The sequence below is a fragment of the Coregonus lavaretus genome (assembly GCF_964263955.1).
Source record: "Coregonus lavaretus genome assembly, chromosome: 1".
In the NCBI taxonomy this organism is placed as follows: Eukaryota; Metazoa; Chordata; class Actinopteri; order Salmoniformes; family Salmonidae; genus Coregonus; species Coregonus lavaretus.
The window spans coordinates 34,739,871-34,761,340 of record NC_139988.1 but is presented as its reverse complement, the minus strand read 5'-3'; the positions used below and the strand labels follow the sequence as shown (position 1 = coordinate 34,761,340).

Below are 21,470 nucleotides of genomic sequence, written 5' to 3'. Positions count from 1 at the left end.
ACCTGGAATGCTTTTCCAACAGTCTTGAAGGAGTTCCCACATATGCTGAGCACTTGTTGGCTGCTTTTCCTTCACTCTGCTGTCCGATTCATCCCAAACCATCTCAATTTTGGTTGAGGTCAGGGGATTGTGGAGGCCAGGTCATCTGATGCAGCAATCCATCACTCTTCTTCTTGGGAAAATAGCCCTTACACAGCCTGGAGGTGTGTTGGGTCATTGTCCTGTTGAAAAACAAATGATAGTCCCACTAAGCCCAAACCAGATGGGATGGCGTATCGCTGATGAATGCTGTGGTAGCCATGCTGGTTAAGTGTGCCTTGAATTCTAAATAAATCATTGACAGTGTCACCAGCAAAGCACCCCCACACCGTAACACCACCTCCTCCATTCTTTACGGTGGGAAATACACATGCAGAGATCATCCGTTCACCCACACCGCGTCTCACAATGACACGGCAGTTGGAACCAAAAATCTCAAATTTGGACTCCAGACCAAATGACAAATTTCCACCAGTCTAATGTCCATTGCTCGTGTTTCTTGGCCCAAGCAAGTCTCTTCTTCTTTTTGGTGTCCTTTAGTAGTGGTTTCTTTGCAGCAAATCGACCATGAAGGCCTTATTTACACGGTCTCCTCTGAACAGTTGATGTTCAGATGTGTCTGTTACTTGAACTCTGTGAAGCATTTATTTGGGCTGCAATTTCTGAGGCTGGTAACTCTAATGAACTTATGCTCTGCAGCAGACGTAACTCTGGGTCATCCATTCCTGTGGCGGTCCTATCATCAGATTTATCATATCGCTTCATGGTTTTTGCGACTACGCTTGAAGAAACTTTCAATGTTCTTGAAATGTTCCTTATTGACTGACCTTCATGTCTTAAAGTAATGATGGACTGTCGTTTCTCTTTGTTTATTTGAGCTGTTCTTGCCATAATATGGACTTGGTCTTTCACCAAATAGGGCTATCTTCTGTATAACCCCCCCCCAGTAGTTATATAGGATGAGCCATGACCAGTGTTCAATGAATGTATAGGGCAGCAGTCTCAGGTGCAGGGTAGAGTACCGGCCGGATAGTGACTGTGTCTAAGGTTCAGGGCAGGGTACTGGGCAGAGGCCGGCTAGTGATTACTGTTTAACAGTCTGATGGCTTGGAGATAGAAGCTGTTTATCAGTCTCTCGTGCCCAGCTTTGATGCACCTGTACTTTCTCCGCCTTCTAGATGGTAGCAGGGTGAACAGGCTGTGGCTCGGGTGGCTGAGGTCCTTGATTATCTTCTTGGCCTTCCTGTGACACTTCCTGTTTCATACCATTAGTTTTGTAATTACAGGTAGATAACAGTGTAAGTAAAAATCCAATATGAATTTCTACAATATGACCTACAAAGCAGTGCATTCTAAATAGGATAATGAAAGGGTTGTGTGTGTTTGAGGAGAAAATATATGTGCACTGGCATGCAAGCATCACTGAAATTCAAGAAAACTCTATGTTTTTTTAATCAATGACATCAGGATATCTATAGATATCTATAGGGCCGATGTAGATTTATTTCAAACCATAATACAAAGATTTTGTCTGGACATTCTTATTGATCTATATGTGGTAACACTAATGATTTTTCTAGTCATGTTGTTTGAGATCATTCATATGAATACTACCCATAACCTACATTGGCAGCCAGCCAGCAGGCTACACACACACACACACGCACACACAATGCATAGTCCTACTGACACACTCACTTTGCCAATATTCATTGAAAAAGAAGACACATCAAATGTGAATCAACCTAACATAAGACATTTGAGATTATGCCCTGATAATGTAGTCTATAGTCTATATACAACATAATCCATTTAATGTGGAGGTGGAACTGTTAATGACAACGTGCTGCAGCCCTATTTTCTTGAGCGCAGTTGATTTTGGCGGAAGAAGACACGTCCTCTATGGGTGAACGACTAGGCTGGAATGGAAACACACGGAGTCGAGCCGGTAATTCAGCCGTTAGTCACTTGGTTGGAAGAAGGGAATACATGATAGAAGAAAGACATCTCTGCCCAATACTATTGGAAGAATCGTCGGTTTTATGGGGGGGGGGAGGGGGACGCAACCTTCAAGACTAAAAGGAACGTGATGGGGAAAGGCATTTATTTTTTAAAGAATATTGTAACTCGACGTCCATTGGAGGAAACCATTTACTGTCTATAGGCCTACTACTAGCTCTGTGCTTTATCAGATCGTTAGATTTTCATGGAGCATGTCCTTTATTATTAGCCTACCTGTACCTGTCTTAGTTTAAGACATTTAGCTGTAGGTAGGTCAGCTGCCTTGACGGGCGGGCACAGGCTAGATGAGATTCAAGGTTTTTCAAAAAATGTGGTGGGATTCCTTGTCCTTCCCAAGGAGGGTAAGACGTGTTATCTAGGGTAGCAGATACGATAATTGTGGATTAATTTAATTTTTCAGCAAAACCCGACGCCATGGACTTGTTTTCTTCATTGGCGAAATTAGTGTCTGTTTAATTAAATCATCCACATGAGCGGCGTCTAAATTAAGGAAGCGTTCAGAGGGGTGAAAGGCGACGCTGAGAAAATTCACCAACAAGGAGAAAATTACAGTTTCATTCATATTCTCTGGAATTGTCGCTGTCCAACACAAGGAAATGGAAAGTGAGATTTTTACGCCGTTGTTGGAGCAATTTCTGCTCACGCCTTTGGTCGCCTGGGTAAGGCACCCTAATTAACCATTCTATGGGAATTTGAGCATACTAATTAAGCAGGGTATCCAAAATACATGCCCTGTTAACAAGTGATTTCGTTTTGCTGACAGGTTTGGTGTGTATTGTCATATTTTTCAGGTTAAGGCGGCTGGGCATTCATCAGGAAACGATGGCACCAAACTATCGGAATACATTGAATTAGTGGATGGCATTTATTTAAACGAGATCATGCTTGAGATGTAAGTAGTAGCCTATTTGTGGGTTCTCTCTGTCTTTCATGAATGAATGGCCACGCATGGTTCTGATCCATTGGTCATTATCATCAACGTTCGCCCTGCACTGTAGGCTACAGTGGAAGCACAAACACCCATGCATGCATTCATGATTCATGACACAAATTCAGGACCAAAAAATATATAAATGTTTAATGAGTTCTACAGAATTACACATTTCACAAGTGAAGTATGTCAGCCACCGATGCAACAACAGGATTAGGTTGTCTAATCAGAATGAAATAAGTGTACAGTGAGTTGTAGGTATTTTGAAGCAGACAGTTCCACCTCGAGTAATGTATTGATGGCGCGAGTCGGCAGCAGCTCATCTTCCACTGGAGCCGTCAGTCAGTCACTGAAAATGTCAGAACGTGAAGTGTCATCTGCAGTCTACTGAAGACTCCCTCTCCCTGGAGCTTGCTCTTCTTGCCTGCTAGAATAATACAGAGGGCGGCTATTCTACCTCACTCACCCAGCCTACCCCTTGAGGAGGAGTAGAAATAAGGAATCCCTCAATCTCTGCCATGGCCACTGACACGCACTATACAAAATAAGGCGGTTTCCACCCATGCTTTTGTCTGGGCTAGGTTTGCATGATAAGGTAGCCTATGTCAATTTTGGCCTATTCATCCTGTATGAGTAGAATAGCCCCTAACCAAGTTAACCTGCACATTATCACTCTGTATTCAAAATTAGAAGGCAGACATCACATGAATTTCCTTTTGCGTTATTGCCGAGCACTTTCTCTCTTCTCACACTGAGTTTGTTACTTATCACATTCTATCAACAGGTCTAAGCTCTACTGGCCCAGAGTGTCAATTATCTCACAGTTTCCAGGTACTAGCTGTGCTCATGCTGCCTTGGCAACACTGTCCTCAGCTCTCAAGTCTTACTAGGTTGCCAATGACCTTGCAAACCCTACTCAAGTCTGTTTTGGCAAATTTGGTACTGTATTAATTTCTATTACTCTGGTCATCATACCAATAGGCCTAGTTTACAATTGCCAATATATTCAGTCAAAGCCTAATATTTGGAATTGTTCATTCTCATCCCAAGAGCAGTTTTCAGTTTTAATGACCTGTAGTTTAGCTGTGCTTGTCTGGCCGGCAGGGTGTTGGGGCTGGCTAGTCACTTCATCCTAGCTCTTTGTGTGTGTGCGTGCGTGCACAGTCAGTTTTGGGCAGCTGTTGGCACTCGTCTGCCCAGCAAGACTCCCACACAGAAGGCACATTGTCAATATTTGTTGTGAAGCAGGTCTTTGTCTCACTCTCACAGATTATGAAGGCTACATGTTCATCTTACATTGGCTGTTTAAGATATTCACTGGTAAATATTTACCTTGTGCTGGATGAAATTATTATTATTCCCCCATGTTTGTCCTTGGTTTATTTGATTCAGCCATATCAAAATGCAGGCCTCCAGTGGTTTATTTAGTGAAGTTGTACAAAAGAGTTGTTGTGAGAGTAGATTTAGTTAATGTTAACCATGTTACTGGTTGATCTGGTTCTGTTCAAATGACTTCAGCTTATTCAACAGGTCATGGCTACCAAACGTAATGTTGTCTGCAATGATGCCGAGTTAGTATGCAGAGCGGAGAGCTGCATTAAGTGATGAAAATGATTAACTGCCCAGCAGTTTGTAAGGTTGATTGCTTTGCCCAACAACACGCCCCCTCACTGCCCCTGTCTGTGTTGAAACTCCTGCAGAGTGCTGTTATTGTCGGCGTAATGGTAGGCATACTTGGTATTGACCTGCCTGTGATCAATATAGCCTCGTAAAGGGGTGCTCAGTCTTGTCCATGAGCAGCCATTAGAAAGATAAATGGAAGTTTAAAAACACATCATCCTTCTAGCACAGGGCTGTGTAGACTTTCGGCTTCTCACACTTTGAAGTAGAAGATGCATCATGTACTGCATAAAATTAACATAAAACGAGTTGCAGTGCTTGTTGTACAATTGTTGAGTTTGGCATACTACCATTTGAAGCTTCCCATGTTGAATAATATATGTGTGTGATTCATCATGTACTGTACACCGATTGGGGCTCCAAATAATTTAAGCAGCTGTATGTAGTAGTATGTTATTTTGTAATATCTCTCTCCAAGCTGTTGACAGGGAGGCAGGCAGACTTAAGTTCTCCAGGAAGCACAGAGGCCCTGCTGGATTATCTAACGGCTAGTTGGAGGCACAGATGGCATGGTGTCACTGTCCTGTCCCTCAGTCACTACTGCCCAGCCTATTAGAGCACCCTTCAGCAACATACTGTAGGTCTGTTTGTTTGTGTGGAGCACAGACTGGACAGAGAAGTGACATTTCCCTCTTCTCATTACAACGGTCAAAAAACAGGTACTTTTTTTTTTCTGGTTGTACTGGCATACATTACAATGGTTCAGGTCCACAGTTGGAATAAGGTGAATGGCTGCATTTTCAGTGTCTGCGATGGTTGACCTCAAGGCCAAATTGTGGCAAAATTCAGAGCTAAATGTGTTTGAAGCTAGATTTCTGTATCAAGGCCATACTACATCCCCCCTCAATTCTGGAAGCGATATTGTTAGTGTGCTATTTTCCACTTCAGTGCTCAAATACAATCACATCAAAGTCCATGACGCTCAGATGATTGAGAGTAATGAGCATGTGACACACACACACACACGTTAATTCCACCTGAAGCCGTGCAGCAGCTGTAGCGAAGCCACATGCTCATTGTTCCTGAGCCCCTCCCTCAACACCTCAGTCAGGACAAAAGCACAGACGAGTGCAGCCCACTTCCAACCCGACATGGCCACTTAACGCAGCGGTGCAGCAGCTTAGAGGAAAATAAAGATATCTGTTGAAGGACAACATTTTAATTATCTTAATCCAGATAGGATTAAAGTCTCTAGCAGCTCCCCAATTCATACACAAACTGGGTTTTTTTCAACTGGAAAAACGGGTGATAAGAAGGGACAGCATCACAACCACCACCTCTCCAACACTGCTGAACCAGACACAACACGCCTCTCTGCACTCTCTCTCCCTGTGTTTTCACGGAACAGCATGCCTCCTGCTTTTGTTTTCTCTCCTGTTTAGGTAGAAGGGGTATAGTTTGGATTCTTGCTGGATGGCTGGTGTGTATTTGTTGAATTTCCCACAGCTGGGTTCTTTATTCTTGGAGATCAAAGGCTTCAGTCATAGGCTACCACTGCCAGCCAGCCAGATATTCAGACAGACAGAGAGGAGGGAGGGGGCTGCATCCCACACCATGCTGCTTGGCCGTTATCTGCCACAGACCAGCCATTAATGACCATCCTCCCTGCGTCGCATCTCCCACTCTTCCAGCCCTACATTCCGTTTATCTGCCTGAACCTAGACCTCTCTCCGTGTCTCTCCGTGTCTCTACCTATGGTTGGTTTGAACACAACAGAGCTGGTTGTTCTGTTTTTGAATGGTAATGTAAACAGTGGGCATTTTACTATTATTATTAGGTCCCGTGTAGCTCAGTTGGTAGAGCATGGCGCTTGCAACGGCAGGGTTGTGGGTTCCATTCCCACGGGGGGGCAGTATGAAAAAAATAAAATAATGTATGCACTCACTAACATTAAGTCGCTCTGGATAAGAGCGTCTGCTAAATGACTAAAATGTAAAAAAAAAATGTCTGTCTTGTGCTTCACTCACACGGTCACTAGACTATGGTATTGAAGGAGGATGTTGAGCTGTAAAAAGCCCTGTGAGTCAGACATGCAGGAAGCAGCGGTTGTGACCTTGAAAGGGTACTGCTTTAACAAGGCCATGCAGAGACTCAGGAATAGGAACGGCCCTATGGAAATGAACATGAATGACACAAAGCTCCATAGAGAACCGAACTACCCATTAAAGCACAAGACCAAGAAAATAAGGCATAGGTACAGTACGTACTTCTGCTGTTCCCTCTCCCTGGATTGTGTGCTGTCCTGTAGAGAGAGTATGTTACAGTAGGTTGCCGTGATACTGGTTCTGGCTTTCAGGAGCTCAGAGCTGACAAAGGAAACGATTGGGAAGCGCTACAGCAGCTCCATGACACACACACACACACACACTGTCATCCTGCCTGCGTAGTTCTGAACACCACCTCACCACAGTGGGACTACTGTAGTCATCATCCACATTCCTCTCTGGTGATTCCCCCAGCTAGCCCTCCATGTGCCTGGGAAGTCATCACTCCTCCCCACTAGTGTGTTTGGACTGAGAGGCTTACTGACTCTGTCCTCTCCTCGTGCTGGGCAGCCGGCCCATGCTCTACTCTCTGCCCCCCGCTGACTGCTCTACTCTCTGCCCCTCGCTGACTGCTCTACTCTCTGCCCCCCGCTGACTGCTCTACTCTCTGCCCCCGCTGACTGCTCTACTCTCTGCCCCCCGCTGACTGCTCTACTCTCTGCCCCCCGCTGACTGCTCTACTCTCTGCCCCTCGCTGACTGCTCTACTCTCTGCCCCCCGCTGACTGCTCTACTCTCTGCCCCCCGCTGACTGCTCTACTCTCTGCCCCCCGCTGACTGCTCTACTCTCTGCCCCCCGCTGACTGCTCTACTCTCTGCCCCCGCTGACTGCTCTACTCTCTGCCCCCCGCTGACTGCTCTACTCTCTGCCCCCCGCTGACTGCTCTACTCTCTGCCCCCCGCTGACTGCTCTACTCTCTGCCCCCCGCTGACTGCTCTACTCTCTGCCCCCCGCTGACTGCTCTACTCTCTGCCCCCCGCTGACTGCTCTACTCTCTGCCCCCCGCTGACTGCTCTACTCTCTGCCCCCCGCTGACTGCTCTACTCTCTGCCCCCCACTGACTTTGATGCAGCGTGTCAGAAATAGATTACTTCCCAAAGCAACGCAGGAGTGCACCGGGCAGTATTGTGCTCTGCATTAACTATTGACTTGTGCATTGACTTCCCATTTTCCAAAACCTATATGATCAGCATGGTACAGTATTTGGGTTTTGTCTACCTCACAAAGGGCCCTATTCAGGCGCCTGCAGTCACTAATACTGGAGGTGATGTTGTCCAATGAGGGGGGAGGAATAGAGAAGGCCTCAGCCCAAAAGAAACTGAGCCGCTGCAGGATTGTGTTGTATAGAGATGTGAGTTACTAAATTAGCAGCTCCCTCTGTGCAGCCAGTGCTCGGTTTGACAGGATTACAGCTCCCTCCATGCTATTTCATTAAGGGGTTAAGACGACCCCCCCCCCCCCAAAGTGCACCTCTCGAGGGGCTTTGAAGGAGCGGTGGGGTCACATGGCCAGTGCCATTCAAAGCACTCTTAAAGAGGACTCTGTCTTTCTGATTTGCAAGACTGAGGCGACAGTGTGTGTGGGAGCATGGCTGATCAAAATGCCTATTAACACACCCGCTTCCCTTCTCGCGATGGTTGCTTTCATAAAAAATCATGAATGTTGTCATTTTTATTTAGCTTTGTTCGTAGTTCAACGATAGCTCCCTGGTCTTATGAAGTGGCATTTTTAATTTTTTCTAGGTCAACTGCTAAGTCTTATCAATACAGGGGATTTTAGGAAGAGGCTGGAAACTCTGTTTATTCTATTTTATCAGTTGCTTGGCAACGGGCCTATTATGACCGAGGCTCATTAGAAGACAATTTTATCCCTCACTGAGTGGGCTTCCATGGAATTAGAACAATCTAGAACAGAGTTAACGGTGAAGGGAAATTGTGCAAGGTTAATTTGAAATCAGCCTTTTACACGAGGTTGTGTTAGACATAAACGCTAAAAGCTTGGATCGCAGATGCAGGCATGTACTCACGCATGTATGACTGCACGCGTGCATGCACACATTCATGTAAACACACAACCCTGTTTACTATAGATTTAATGAACATGCCATGCCATTTGGGTTAAATGGCCATGCGACTAATGAGAGATTTTGTTGTCAAATAATAATTGTTCCATCCTCCAACATTGGGACATCCTTTATCAGCAAAGCTTTTAGACTCCAGACCAGACCACTAGATCAGTGCAACGCTGCATGGATGCACCATCAGATGGGCTTCAGTGAGAAATGAGGTCAGAGGAGAGCATCCAGAGACTAAACTCAAACCATCTGGCCAGTGAAGAAGCCCAGTGGAGGCCTGCATGTGTTAATCTCTCAGAGTTTGTAAACCATGTTGGTCCAAAACCTTTGCTTGATGATCATCAAAGCACAGGTCTGAACTGACAGACGGTAGATGAGAGACTCAGAAATTGGGTTAGCCTTGATGGTCTGTGAGGACAGATGAGGTGAAATTCCTCTGCTTTTGTCTCGTTAGTGTTCAATAATTCAATTCAGTACCCCTTTATTGAATTTCAGGTAGTTTCACAATTAATGCCTCATAGCATGTTATCAACATGAAAGTAGTTTTGAAAACAATCATGCTAAATGATTTAGAATGCATGATTGATTACTAAACTGTTGATTTATTAAAGGCAGATTGTTGGAATGTCATGCATTCCTCACACGGAAAAACCGTACTGTTCTGAAGTACCATACCCATGTAGAGGCTTAGTATATTTGGAATGTCTGTCGTTAACACAGGTCGACACTCCTGATAACATCAGCAGTTATGCTCCTAGCCCTGGGGGCAAGACATCTCAATAGCAGTCCTTGACTGAATTCTCACACCAGAATCAAGTAATAGTTAAGTGAGTTGTTTTTGCGGCAAACTGTCCTACAACACAGACAAACATTCCAAAGTTTCGACCAGGGCTCTCCAACCCTGTTCCTGGAGAGCTACCGTCTTGTAGGTTTTTGTTATAATCGTAATCTTGTGTACCTGATTCTAATAATTAGCTGGTTGATCAGCTGAATCAGGTTAGTTACAACTGGGGTTGGATTGAAAACCTACAGGAAGGTAGCTCTCCAGGAACAGGGTTGGATAGCCCTGGTTTAGACCTAGCTCTGTTAGTACTGGGTGTCATCAACACAACCATGAGAAATGTCAATGTTCAAACACTGACTTAACACTGTACTGCTAATGCAGCATTTTACTGACTGACTGAAAGGCAGACAATTTACAAATGAATTTGTCTACTCTCTGCTGTTGTTCTCATTTTTTCTTCCCCACAGAAATCCAAAAGCCACTGTTCAAAGAACCAACAAGAAAGTGAACAATGACTCAACACTGCGCATACAAAACCTCTCCATCCTGATCCGGCAGATAAAGTCCTACTACCAGGTGAGTGGAAGGTTAACACTAAAGCTCTAATGGAAAGATTGCATCTGGTGCTGAGGTCTGGTATATTGTGCTGATCTGTTAAAGCCATGTGCCTCCTAGCTCTTTAGGATCAATTACATTTTCTACCCTGAGGTTTGTCAGCAAGACACGTTTCAGTGGAGACTGTGCCTTGTACACACACACACACATATATACACATACGCACAAAATCACGTTTAAACTACCCGATAAACACATACACACACATTGGAAAATAAGTATAAATACACACGTATTTGACGATGTCTGTGGCTGGTGTGATGTGGCAAGGGGACCTCCATCCAGATGTCACGGAGGCCTCTACAAATGGAAGGGGAGCTGTATGCAGACACGTTAGAAACGTTTGGAGCTGAAACGCAGCACACTAATGTGGTTCTCCGTCTCACGCTTTGACTAATGAAGATCTGGGATGTATTTTGGCTTCAGTTTTGTGAGAGCTCAGAACAGTATTAAAACGGACACAAAATGAGGAGTTACTTCCCCACTATAGTAACTTTAAAAGCTGTCTGCAAGTAGTGTCTCCGTTTTGCTGCTTGGCTGATGTTTTCACTGCATTAGATCATATCAGGTTCTTGCATGTGAGAGTAATCTGAGTATGGTTGATAATTTCCATTCAGCTCAAGGAAGAGATGCTTCCCATTAATCTGATGGACAGAGGGAGGAAGGGGGGCTTCCTTGTGACAAGATCTGATATATACCATGACTGCCGATGGTGGGGCTCTGGCCTTAATATCCTACACGGGAAGTTTATCTAGCAGTCAGTACATCTGTCCAGCAACTTTTTGCGAACCTCACAGCTGAGAGAGAACACACTTAATACTTAACAAGGATGATAAAGAATTTCATCCATCATAATTTGGTGTTTCTGCTGAAGGTGATGATGCTGGGAGAGATAATTGGCCGTCTCAGGGTGTCTTGGCACTCAGAATGATAATCAGGAAATGTACGTGATCCAGCATGCACAACACCAACTGCAGGAATGTGTGGAGTTGACTATGGGAGATTTACCCAGCAGCACAGTCTCAGTGAGGAGAGGATTTCCCACGGCTGTGTCTATCTGGACAGGGACTGTTCCCTCCAGTCGGCCATCATCGATCTTCCTATAGTCATCTGCAACTCAGCAAGTCTCAAAGCAGAAACTACGCAGTCACATCCCCATAAGCCCAATGCTCATCAACATACCATATTGTAGAGTAGGATGATGGACAAGACTCTGGACACTTCTATTACATGCTAACAGACCTACCTGGAACATCCAATTAAACATCCCTTGAACATCTCATTACACAGGGCCATTGTTTATCGACAGTAATGTCATAAGCCTTGAAAGCCCTGCTAGGCCCTCTCAAAATGGCTTTCAAAATAATCTGTCACAAAGCCAAGAGTCTTAAGACCCTTATTAGCCGCTTGGGTTAAGTAAGAACATCAACTCTCCGAGTGGCCATGTGAAGCTGAAAGTATTAGCCTTAGAAGCACAAACAATAAACGTGTTGTGCTTCTAGGGTGGGTGTCATCAATATTTTCCTTGCCTTCCCTGCCTTTGTGTTAACCTAATGGTTAATATATTGTCAGTCCAGTGTCCATTATAAGCCCCCACTGTTCCTCCTGCCCTTTTGTAGCAAGCCTCTCAATGGTCGTTGATGCTTTACCACCCACAATCAACTACTCAGTTAACTGGAAACGCCATGGCATTTTCCTTTGGTGTGGACAACAGTGATTCTTGTGGTGTTGTTTTGGTGTTTGAGTAGACATGAGTAGTCCATTTGACTTGTCCGTTTGAGATCCACTTGATTATTACCTCATTCACATTCAAGGGTTGAGATTGGATGGAGGGCCGGCCTTTGGTGTGAATCACAACAGTACTTGACTGAGATCAGTGGACAGCTGTCAGCAAACACTCTGCTTTGCTTTTTTTTTACGTTACTGTTGTGACTTTCCTACGGTAGGTTATCAGATTTTACATTGTAGTCATTTAGCAGACACTCTTATCCAGAGCGACTTACAGTTAGTGAGTGCATACATTTCCATACTTTTTTCATACTGGCCCCCCGTGGGAATCGAACCCACAACCCTGGCGTTGCAAGCGCCATGCTCTACCAACTGAGCTGATTTTTAGCTGATTAGTGAACACAAGTATTTGCTCAGCTGAAACAAGAACAGCCCAGTCTTAGGATCTTGGATAATGTGTAGAAACCGAGAGCAAATACATTCTTTCAGATGAAAGGTCGATTGGTGGTAGACCCCTTGATCTTATTGGGGTCCTCCTTCAGCACACTACTCCTTATTCCTAGACTCTGGATGACCTACTATCCAGCCTTGAGTTGCCATCTCTGCCCTGGTTATGGTTCACCCTGGTGCTTCAGTGCTGCTGGTTATAAACCTCAATGACTGGCCTGCCTGGCTGATTTTAAACCAGGCTAGTGGAAAACAGGCCAGCAGGCCCCAGTCATTCACCACCCACATCCTAGCGGGGCTGATCAAAGTCTAGAGAGAGGCACTTTGACATTGAACAATGTCTTTGATTTTCTTTGCTGTGGTCCGAGTTGTTCCTGTTCCTGGCTTTTCATTCATCCCTGTTTAATCTTACATGTTCCAGATGGAAATGTCATCAATTCTCTAGGTTTTCAACCAATAGAGTTAACAGCAACATCATACTGAAGTGGGCACAGACACTGCGGGGCACATTTGGCATATATGCTGGTGATGTTGGCAGCTCTACCATCCTAAGGGTCTGTGTAGTTTGGTGACATTCCTTTGTCTGTCGAGCTTCTGCAGTGTAGCTTCACTCTTGAATCTCGGGAGGAGGAACATCATTAAGTTACTGATCGTGCTGACTCCGCTCAAAGTCTCCTGCAACTGAACAAATGTAGTAATTAGGCTAACTCTCCTCTTCAGAGTTCAGGTGTCAGACTAGAGACCTCCATTCCTCTGGGACATCCCTCCTCCATCCGTCCTAGAAGTGCACTAGTGTCTGGGACACGTGGAAAATTACTTTGTGTAGAGGTTGTTAAAGTGGACCGGCCTATAGTTCCATAATGTCTTTCATATAAAACATTTTTTGTTGTTGCAGTGTCAGCTCTCATCGGCATGCATTTTATCATGTGTCCCAAGGTTTCTGCTATTGCACTTATAGATTGGGAGTGTGTCCACTGTCTAGACACACGGCTGCTTAAATATTTGTAGGCGCTAGTCACTCATTGAGTTTGGAAGGTACTAGCCTATTGAGAAAGTGCTGTTGTTGGCATGGATAGCGTGTTACTACAGTATGACGCTGTATTGCGGTTGGGTTTTGTAGGAAGGAGCAATGCTCATGAGTTGTTTCTGTCAGAAGGAATGATTGATTAGAGCCAACGTTTTCCTATTTATGGCTATGTATTACACTAGGAGTGCACTAGATTTTAATTTTAAAAAATTGTATCGATTTGTATTTATTTAGTAGCCCATTCATTCTTTGTCATGTTCTTTCAGGATCCTCATCACTCAACTGTACATAATACCTTCCTTAGCTAGGCTTTGGTCATTAGGATCAGGGCCTAAGGTAATCATTGGTGAATGCATCGCTCCCAGGTACTTCACACTCCACTGAATTCAACTGTGAAGCTGTGAGGAGAGGAGAGCTTTCCAAATACTCAACTGTTCACTGAGTACTACCTGGTGATTCATCAAGTCCAGAGGCGGGCCAGAAGGTAGTTTTGAGGTCTAACTTGTTAACTCTATTTCACACTGGAAATGGTCATTTTACACATTTCAAATGTCATTTTACGTGATGATGTGTAGAGGATGTTGGGATTTACTGTATTGTTTTGTTTCCTTGTAATGATATTTAAGCATTTGCCAGTATTGTTGAGATTAGTCCTATGAAGGTCTCTCGTCTTGGTTACTCAATCCAAATGAATGTTAGGCCTCTTTTTTTTAAATCTTTTTTTTTTGTGGTCTCTGTTTGGCATGCATGCAGAGATCTTTGGAGCTCTCGCCAGCCAAACCAATTCCATGTGCGTAGCATCACGTCGAGCTCAAAAACAGTAATGACTTATAGGCCTACACTTTTCTGTACCAATGTGAATTGAAGAGTGGACCTGCTGTGTAACGTCTTCCTTTAGCACTGCTTTGCTTTGGGGTGTGTTCTTAAGGCAGTAGCTCATTTTGTTTTCACTGCATTAAGGGGAACAGAGCTCCATTCACACACAGGGCCATGTCCTCGGGGCACTGAGCCTCATGTATCAGGTGACCTCACCCCCACCCCATGCCCATTTGAGAAGCCATTAAAGATGAGTTGGCACACTCACAGCCCGCATCCTCTCTGCTATCATCCAAACGCTAAATAATCCTCCACATATGACACTTTAATGCTGTATGTCTCTATGCTGAGCCCCAGAGTAGTGGAGCTTGTTTTGGAGGCTCAGGGAGACTGAGTTCCCCTCGCGGCTGAGGCTAGCTGACCTACACAAAGACTGTCTGTTAGTGGGCTGAGATGGCTAGAGCAGAGTCTAGGGTGGTTGTTGTTCTTGTCTTACACTTCATCATGGAAATATTTAAGTGTGTGTGTGTGTGTGTGTGTGTGTGTGTGTGTGTGTGTGTGTGTGTGTGTGTGTTTAAATCTGTGTTAATATGGGAAAGCTTCAAGCCGGAGGTTATTTGCTTTCTTTGAATCATCTTCATCATCGGCAATCCACAACATTTATTTAATTTGTGGCCTAATACCCAAGTGATTTCTTTCATGGCCTTAGCATTTGAAGCATGAGCAAATCAGTTCAATAGGGCATGTAGGCTACTTGTAGCTTGGGACTAAATGCATGTACTCATGCAATCTCACATGCTAAGCAAAAATGTCCTGTTCAAATCAAATAATTGTATTTGTCACATACACGTGTTTAGCAGATGTTATAGTGGGTGTAGCGAAATGCTTGTGCTTCTAGCTCCGACAGTGCCGTAATATCTAACAAGTAATATCTAACAATTTCACAACATATACCCAATACACACAAAACTAGTGAGGAATGGGATTTAAGAATATATACATATATGGACAAGCAATGACAGAGCGGCCTGGACTAAGATACAGTAGAATATTATAGAATAGAATGCAGTATATACATATGAGATGAGCAGTGCAAGATATGTAAACATTATTAAAGTGACTAAGAAATGGAACACTAAAGTGGCCAGTGATTTCAATAGGCAGCAGGAGCCTCTTATGTGCTAGTGATGGCTATTTAACAGTCTGATGGCCTTGAGATAGAAGCTGTTTTTCATTCTCTCTGTCCCAGCTTTGATGCACCTGTACTGACCTTGCCTTCTGGATGATAGCGGGGTGAAGAGGCAGTGGCTCAGGTGGTTGATGTCCTTGATGATCTTTTTGGCCTTGCATACAGCACCTGTGACATCGGTGCTGTATGTGTCTTGGAGGGCGGGTAGTTTGCCCCCGTTAATGCGTTCGGCAGACCGCACCACCCTCTGGAGAGCCCTGCGGTTGTGGGCGGTGCAGTTGCCGTACCAGGCAGTGATACAGCCCGACAGGATGCTCTCAATTGTGCATCTGTAAAAGTTTGAGGGTTTTAGGTGCTAAGCCGAATTTCTTCAGCCTCCTGAGGTTGAAGAGGCTCTGTTGCGCCTTCTTCATCACACTGTCTGTGTGGATGGACCATTTAAGTTTGTCAGTGATGTGTACACCAAGGAACTTGAAGCTTTCCACCTACTCCACTGCGGTCCCGTCGATGTGGATAGGGGCGTGCACCCTCTGCTGTTTCCTGAAGTCGCGCAGACTGTGGCAATAGCTGGTACACACACATCATCGCCAGCAGTCTTTACAGGGTTGTCATTTGTAGGTTTATTTTTTTTATTTAGCAGATGCCATAAAGATTGAGGCCGGAATTCAATTCATAGCGCAGCGTGCTGGACAGCCAACAATGTGGCTTTTAATGGCCTTTTCCGCGACGTTCGCAGAGATCACATTCACGGTAAAGGCTGACATGTCGGCTCAATCGGAAATTACCGTTAAATGTCAAGCGGGCTATAGCGCGGATCTAACGCGGATCGGATCAAATCAAGCCTTTATTTAGATTCTGCATTGCTGTTGCCACTTAGGCTACACTGGGGAAAACTAAGCAAAGTATGGAGAATGTGATGTTATGGCTAAGTAGAGTTTGATTTTACAGCTTATAGCATCATGATTATCTATATAAAAAGAGACTGTGTCAGTGACCTCACCGTGTTCGGAGAAATAATTGGATCTATCATGAGTACTGCCCTTGTCTTAATATAGCATAATGAGAGGTGTTTTAATTAATTAAAGCGTACTCTGCAGAAGAGCTTGGAGAGGGTTCTATTAAGGCTGGACCAAGGTTGATAATTGGTGCAGTCACCCCTCTGTGGCCTCCTCATATAAAGAAACCCCCCTCGTTGAGCACCACCAGATCTCTAGCAGGCCTGAAGTGCTCTCAGTTAACAGTAAAACTGCACCCTATAGCTACACCCTTATCCCCACATAGCCTAATCAGTTGAGAGACTAGCTAAAATTAAATCAAAACGTGTTTTCTCATGGCGCTCCCTCGTCCCTTTGCAGCAGACATACAGTGCATTCGGAAAGTATTCAGACCACTTGACTTTTTCCACATTTTGTTACGTTACAGCCGTATTCTAAAATTGATGAAAATAAAATAAGAAATCATTAATCTACACACAATACCCCATAATGACAAAGCGAGAACAGGTTTTTTGAAATGTTAGCAAATTTATAAAAAACAAAAAACAGATACCTTATGTAAGTAAATATTCAGACCCTTTGTTATGACTCTCAATTGAGCTCAGGTGCATCCTGTTTCCATTGATCATCCTTGAGATGTTTCTACAACTTGATTGGAGTCCACCTGTGGTAAATTCAATCGATTGGACATGATTTGGAAAGGCACACACCTGTCTATATAAGGTCCCACAGTTGACAGTGCATGTCAGAGCAAAAACCAAACCATGAGGTCGAAGGAATTGTCCGTAGAGCTCCGATACAGGATTGTGTCGAGGCACAGATCTAGGAAAGGGTACCAAAACATTTCTGCAGCATTGAAGGTCCCCAAGAACACAATGGCCTCCGTCATTCTTAAATGGAAGAAGTTTGGAACCACCAAGACTTCCTAGAGCTGGCAGCCCGGCCAAACTGAGCAATCGGTGGAGAAGGGCCTTGGTCAGGGAGGTAACCAAGAACCCAATGGTCAATCTGGCAGAGCTCCAGAATTCCTCTGTGGAGATGGGAGAACCTTCCAGAAGGACAACCATCTCTTCAGCACTCCACCAATCAGGTCTTTATGGTAGAGTGGCCAGACGGAAGCTACTCCTCAGTAAAAGGCACCTGACAGCCCGCTTGTAGTTTGCCAAAAGGCACCTAAAGACTCTCAGACCATGAGAAACAAGATTCTCTGGTCTGAAACAAAGATTGAACTCTTTGGCCTGCATGCCAAGCATCACGTCTGGAGGAAACCTGGCACCATCCCTACGGTGAAGCATGGTGGTGGCAACATCATGCTGTTGGGATGTTTTTCAGCGGCAGGGACTGGAAGACTAGTCAGGATCGAGGGAAAGATGAACGGAGCAAAGTAGAGAGAGATCCTTGATGAAAACCTGCTCAGGACCTCAGACTGGGGCGAAGGTTCACCTTCCAACAGGACAACGACCCTAAGCACACAGCCAAGACAACGCAGGAGTGGCTTCGGGACAAGTCTCTCAATGTCCTTGAGTGGCCCAGCCAGAGCCTGGACTTGAACCCGATCAAACATCTCTGGAGAGACCTGAAAATAGCTGTGCAGCGACGCTCCCCATCCAACCTGACAGAGCTTGAGAGGATCTGCAGAGAAGAATGGGAGAAACTCCCCAAATACAGATGTACCAAGCTTGTAGCGTCATACCCAAGAAGACTCAAGGCTGTATTCGCTGCCAAAAGTGCTTCAACAAAGTACTGAGTAAAGGGTCGGAATACTTATGTAAATGTGATATTTCAGTTATTTGCCAAAATATCTAAAAAGCAGTTTTTGCTTTGTCATAATGGGGTATTGTGTGTAGATTGATGAGGGGAAAAAATGATTTAATCCATTTTAGAATAAGCCTGTAACGTAACAAAATGTGGAAAAGTCAAGGGGTCTGAATACTTTTCGAATGCACTGTATGGTGAGCAATATGTTTGGAACATTGAATCACAAAATCACGGGATCGAATCGCAATACATATCGGCACCTAAGTATTGTGATAATATTGTTTTGTGAGGTCCCTGGCAATTCCCAGCCCTAGTTTCAAGAGTTTTTTAATTTTTTTTGACTGCTGTAGGGTTTTAGGTGAAAATTGCCACAGAACAGGTGCACCATTTAGATTGAAGATCAAATAAAGGGGGATGTCTGCCTGTGGACATCCCTGTGACTGAGAGTAAGAGATCTATCACCATGACCTGCTTTAGTACAGAAATACGCCTATTTATTTAGCCAAGGATGACCTGAGTTCGGTACTCTTGCACCTTGAGTTACACCATTGTTTCTATCTATAGTAAGTATTGTCATGACATTACAGTACAGCCACTTAAGCAGCACATAGCGACTTACACTGTAGTTGTGTTATTGAGCATGCGTAAAAGAACAGCACATTTCAAGATTCATTTAGATTAAAAGTAGAAAGAAAAGAGCCTGATCTGTAGGAGAGACAGGGCAGTGTTGGTACCTGCCAGCAGATGCTAGTCTCTGAGTGGTAGGGCAGGTTCCAGACCCTACGGGAGGGCAGTGTGGGCCAAGGCTGTCCTAGTGGAGGTGCCTCTATCTTGGGCATGAGCAACAGCAGCAGCCATACTAAAACCACTCTAATTGATAGCTCTGGAAACAAAGGGAGGACAGGAGTAATGGCCATGTACTCTCCTCCTTCACATGCATGACGTCTGTCCATCTGGCTAGGTCCTTGGGTTTCTCGTTTGGCCTTGCTAACAAGGGTCATTGACAGTCTGACTCCTGGGGTCATTTGGTCAGCTGGTGGTACTACTGACTGTGACAGCTGGCATGATTACATGGATGCTTTGATGAGATGTCTGTCATGTATCCAAATCAGCACTAAAACTATATTTTGGAATGTGTACAGTAACTTATGGCCAGAGGATTTGATTCTGACCTACATTACAATACAGCAGATCTGATATAACCAAGCACATTAGAGACCATGTTTTATGCCACTATTCACACAGGGAGATATTCTGAATTCTTTGCGCTGAACTCATTAAATTAGAGAATAATTTAAGTGAAAGTCCAACTTGTGCACACTTATCTCCGCTCTGAATTGGACCCACAATACTGCCTAAAGGGTTTCATTATTCTCCAGCTTTTCTTGAAATCCTCAACAATAGGAGCGCTTTCCTTGTCTGTCACATGTGGTGTGTAACTAACTAGCTACTAGCTAATGCTCTGGGTGTGTTACAGTGATAAAGAGGAAACCTGCTTTGGCTCGTTTCAATTGTGCTGCTTTCTGGAGCTGCTGCCTCTCCCTCTTTCCTCTCTCTCTCTTTCCTCTCTTTCCTCTCTTTCCTCTCCTCTCTGCATGTCCTCTTCTCATTCTGCTATCTGACCAGCTTAAGCCTCTCTGCAGATTTGTAATCACAGCACGTTTGTACTGTACCGTAAAGGAGTTAAGTCTGCAGTGCTTCGCCCAGAAGTGTGTGCATGCGCACATGTGTGCGAGCCCAGGGAAGATTCACCAGGCTGGGGAGAATAAACCCCATCATCGTTGCTATGGCAACCCAGTCTGTGTGCAGAATGGTTGTGATTCAAGCATTGAGTTCTTAAGCAAGCAAGCCACTATCCACCCCCTGTCCTTCCTTCCCAACACACACATGTGCACACACACACACACACACACACACACACACACACACGCAGGCAGGCAGGTGCACTCTCACTTTGCTGCACAATTGCCCTCGTTTGAGAGGTGCCGGTAGCGGAACCTGGGGAGTTGGGGGTAGTGAGCTGCTTAAACAGACAGGGGTCCTGTGAGACAGAAACACAGCAGTCTCAGAGCAAACCTCCCCTTTCTCCTTCCCTCCCTTCCTGGGGCTGGTTCCTGGGGCTGGGGCTCTATACAGCCTGTGCACACTCTTGGTTCCCAGCCCCATTTAAGGAAGAGAAGGGAGGAGGTAGATCTGCATTCAGCATACGGCAGCAGAATACTGTATTAGGGATATGCTAGTATATCAGCAGGACAGAAGATGTCAGCAAGCATGGTTTATTGTGTCAGCAGTATACTCAAGTCTATCGGGATGAAGAACACCGTCTAGTTAGCATACAGTGTCAGGAGGATCCACATACTGGCATAATGAGGGTTGTGGTTATTTTGAGCAACTGCATTTTTTTAACACCTTGTTATCGCAAAAATGAGTTATGTTTTGATGCACTGTGAGAACACTGTTTCGTCTCAGCAATACATAGTACTACAGAACTGAAGGTGTAGCACTCCAGTAACAGATCTTATCTGATTGTAAGGTGACCCAGTCTTGAAGAGCAATGAACTCTGAGCTGATCAATAATTCAGGAGTACACAGTGTGAAAAGGAAGTGTAGGCTAATCACAGCATACTGTAACTTTCTCTCTCTCCACACTGGCACATCTGGTTAAACTGCTTTACAGATGGACTATTTTCTAACCATGAATATTAAGTTGCAGATGTGAGAAGTAAAACAAAGGCCCATACTGAGAGTGCTGTTTTTGTTTCCCTCCTGCCTGGCACCATGGAGCTTGCCACTGGATGATAGGGAGGCGTTTCCATTTAAAAGAGGAGCATATATTCCTTCCACCACATGCTCAGTGTTTCCACTATATGCATTTAGCAGCGGCTCATCGCTGCTGCTAAATCGTGGATGCCACTGCAAAAATAAAGAATAAAAAAACAATAATTGAGGGGTTGGTTGTTTAGCAACAAAACCGACACCTGTGCAACTGAGGCAAAACAGATAGGGTTGGCTTAGACTGTTGACAACATGTAAACTATATCTAGTCTCCAAATGTTTATTGAAAATCAGGGGTGAAGGTAAGGCGGTATGGTCCGGTACGGCGTCCAGGCAAAATAAATAGTGGGGTATGCCATACCGGTAAAACGAGAGCCTATCACAATAACAAAATGTCAAGGAAAATGTAGGCTATTACACCATTATTTATCATTACAGCATTTCTGAGGCATGGAAAATGAGCGAATGGAATTGAAAACGGGTGGTAGGCCTATAGCTTACGCTTCAAAATGTGATGTGGTTTGACGAGAACACTGTCATTTTGC

At 44.6% G+C, this 21,470-nt stretch overlaps 1 protein-coding gene across 1 annotated transcript in view; it reads left to right on the top strand.

Annotated features, from left to right (window-relative positions):
• Window positions 1–1,949: 1,949 nt before the first annotated feature.
• Window positions 1,950–21,470, top strand: part of LOC311132190 (girdin-like) — a gene marked incomplete at its 3' end in the record, with an annotated part of 83,654 nt that continues 64,133 nt past the window's right edge. The window contains exons 1-3 of the mRNA XM_084165410.1: window positions 1,950–2,720; window positions 2,853–2,953; window positions 10,043–10,151. Of these exons, the coding sequence (XP_084021536.1) occupies window positions 2,658–2,720; window positions 2,853–2,953; window positions 10,043–10,151 (273 nt within the window). The 5' untranslated portion in view covers window positions 1,950–2,657. The remainder of the gene's footprint in view (window positions 2,721–2,852; window positions 2,954–10,042; window positions 10,152–21,470) is intronic.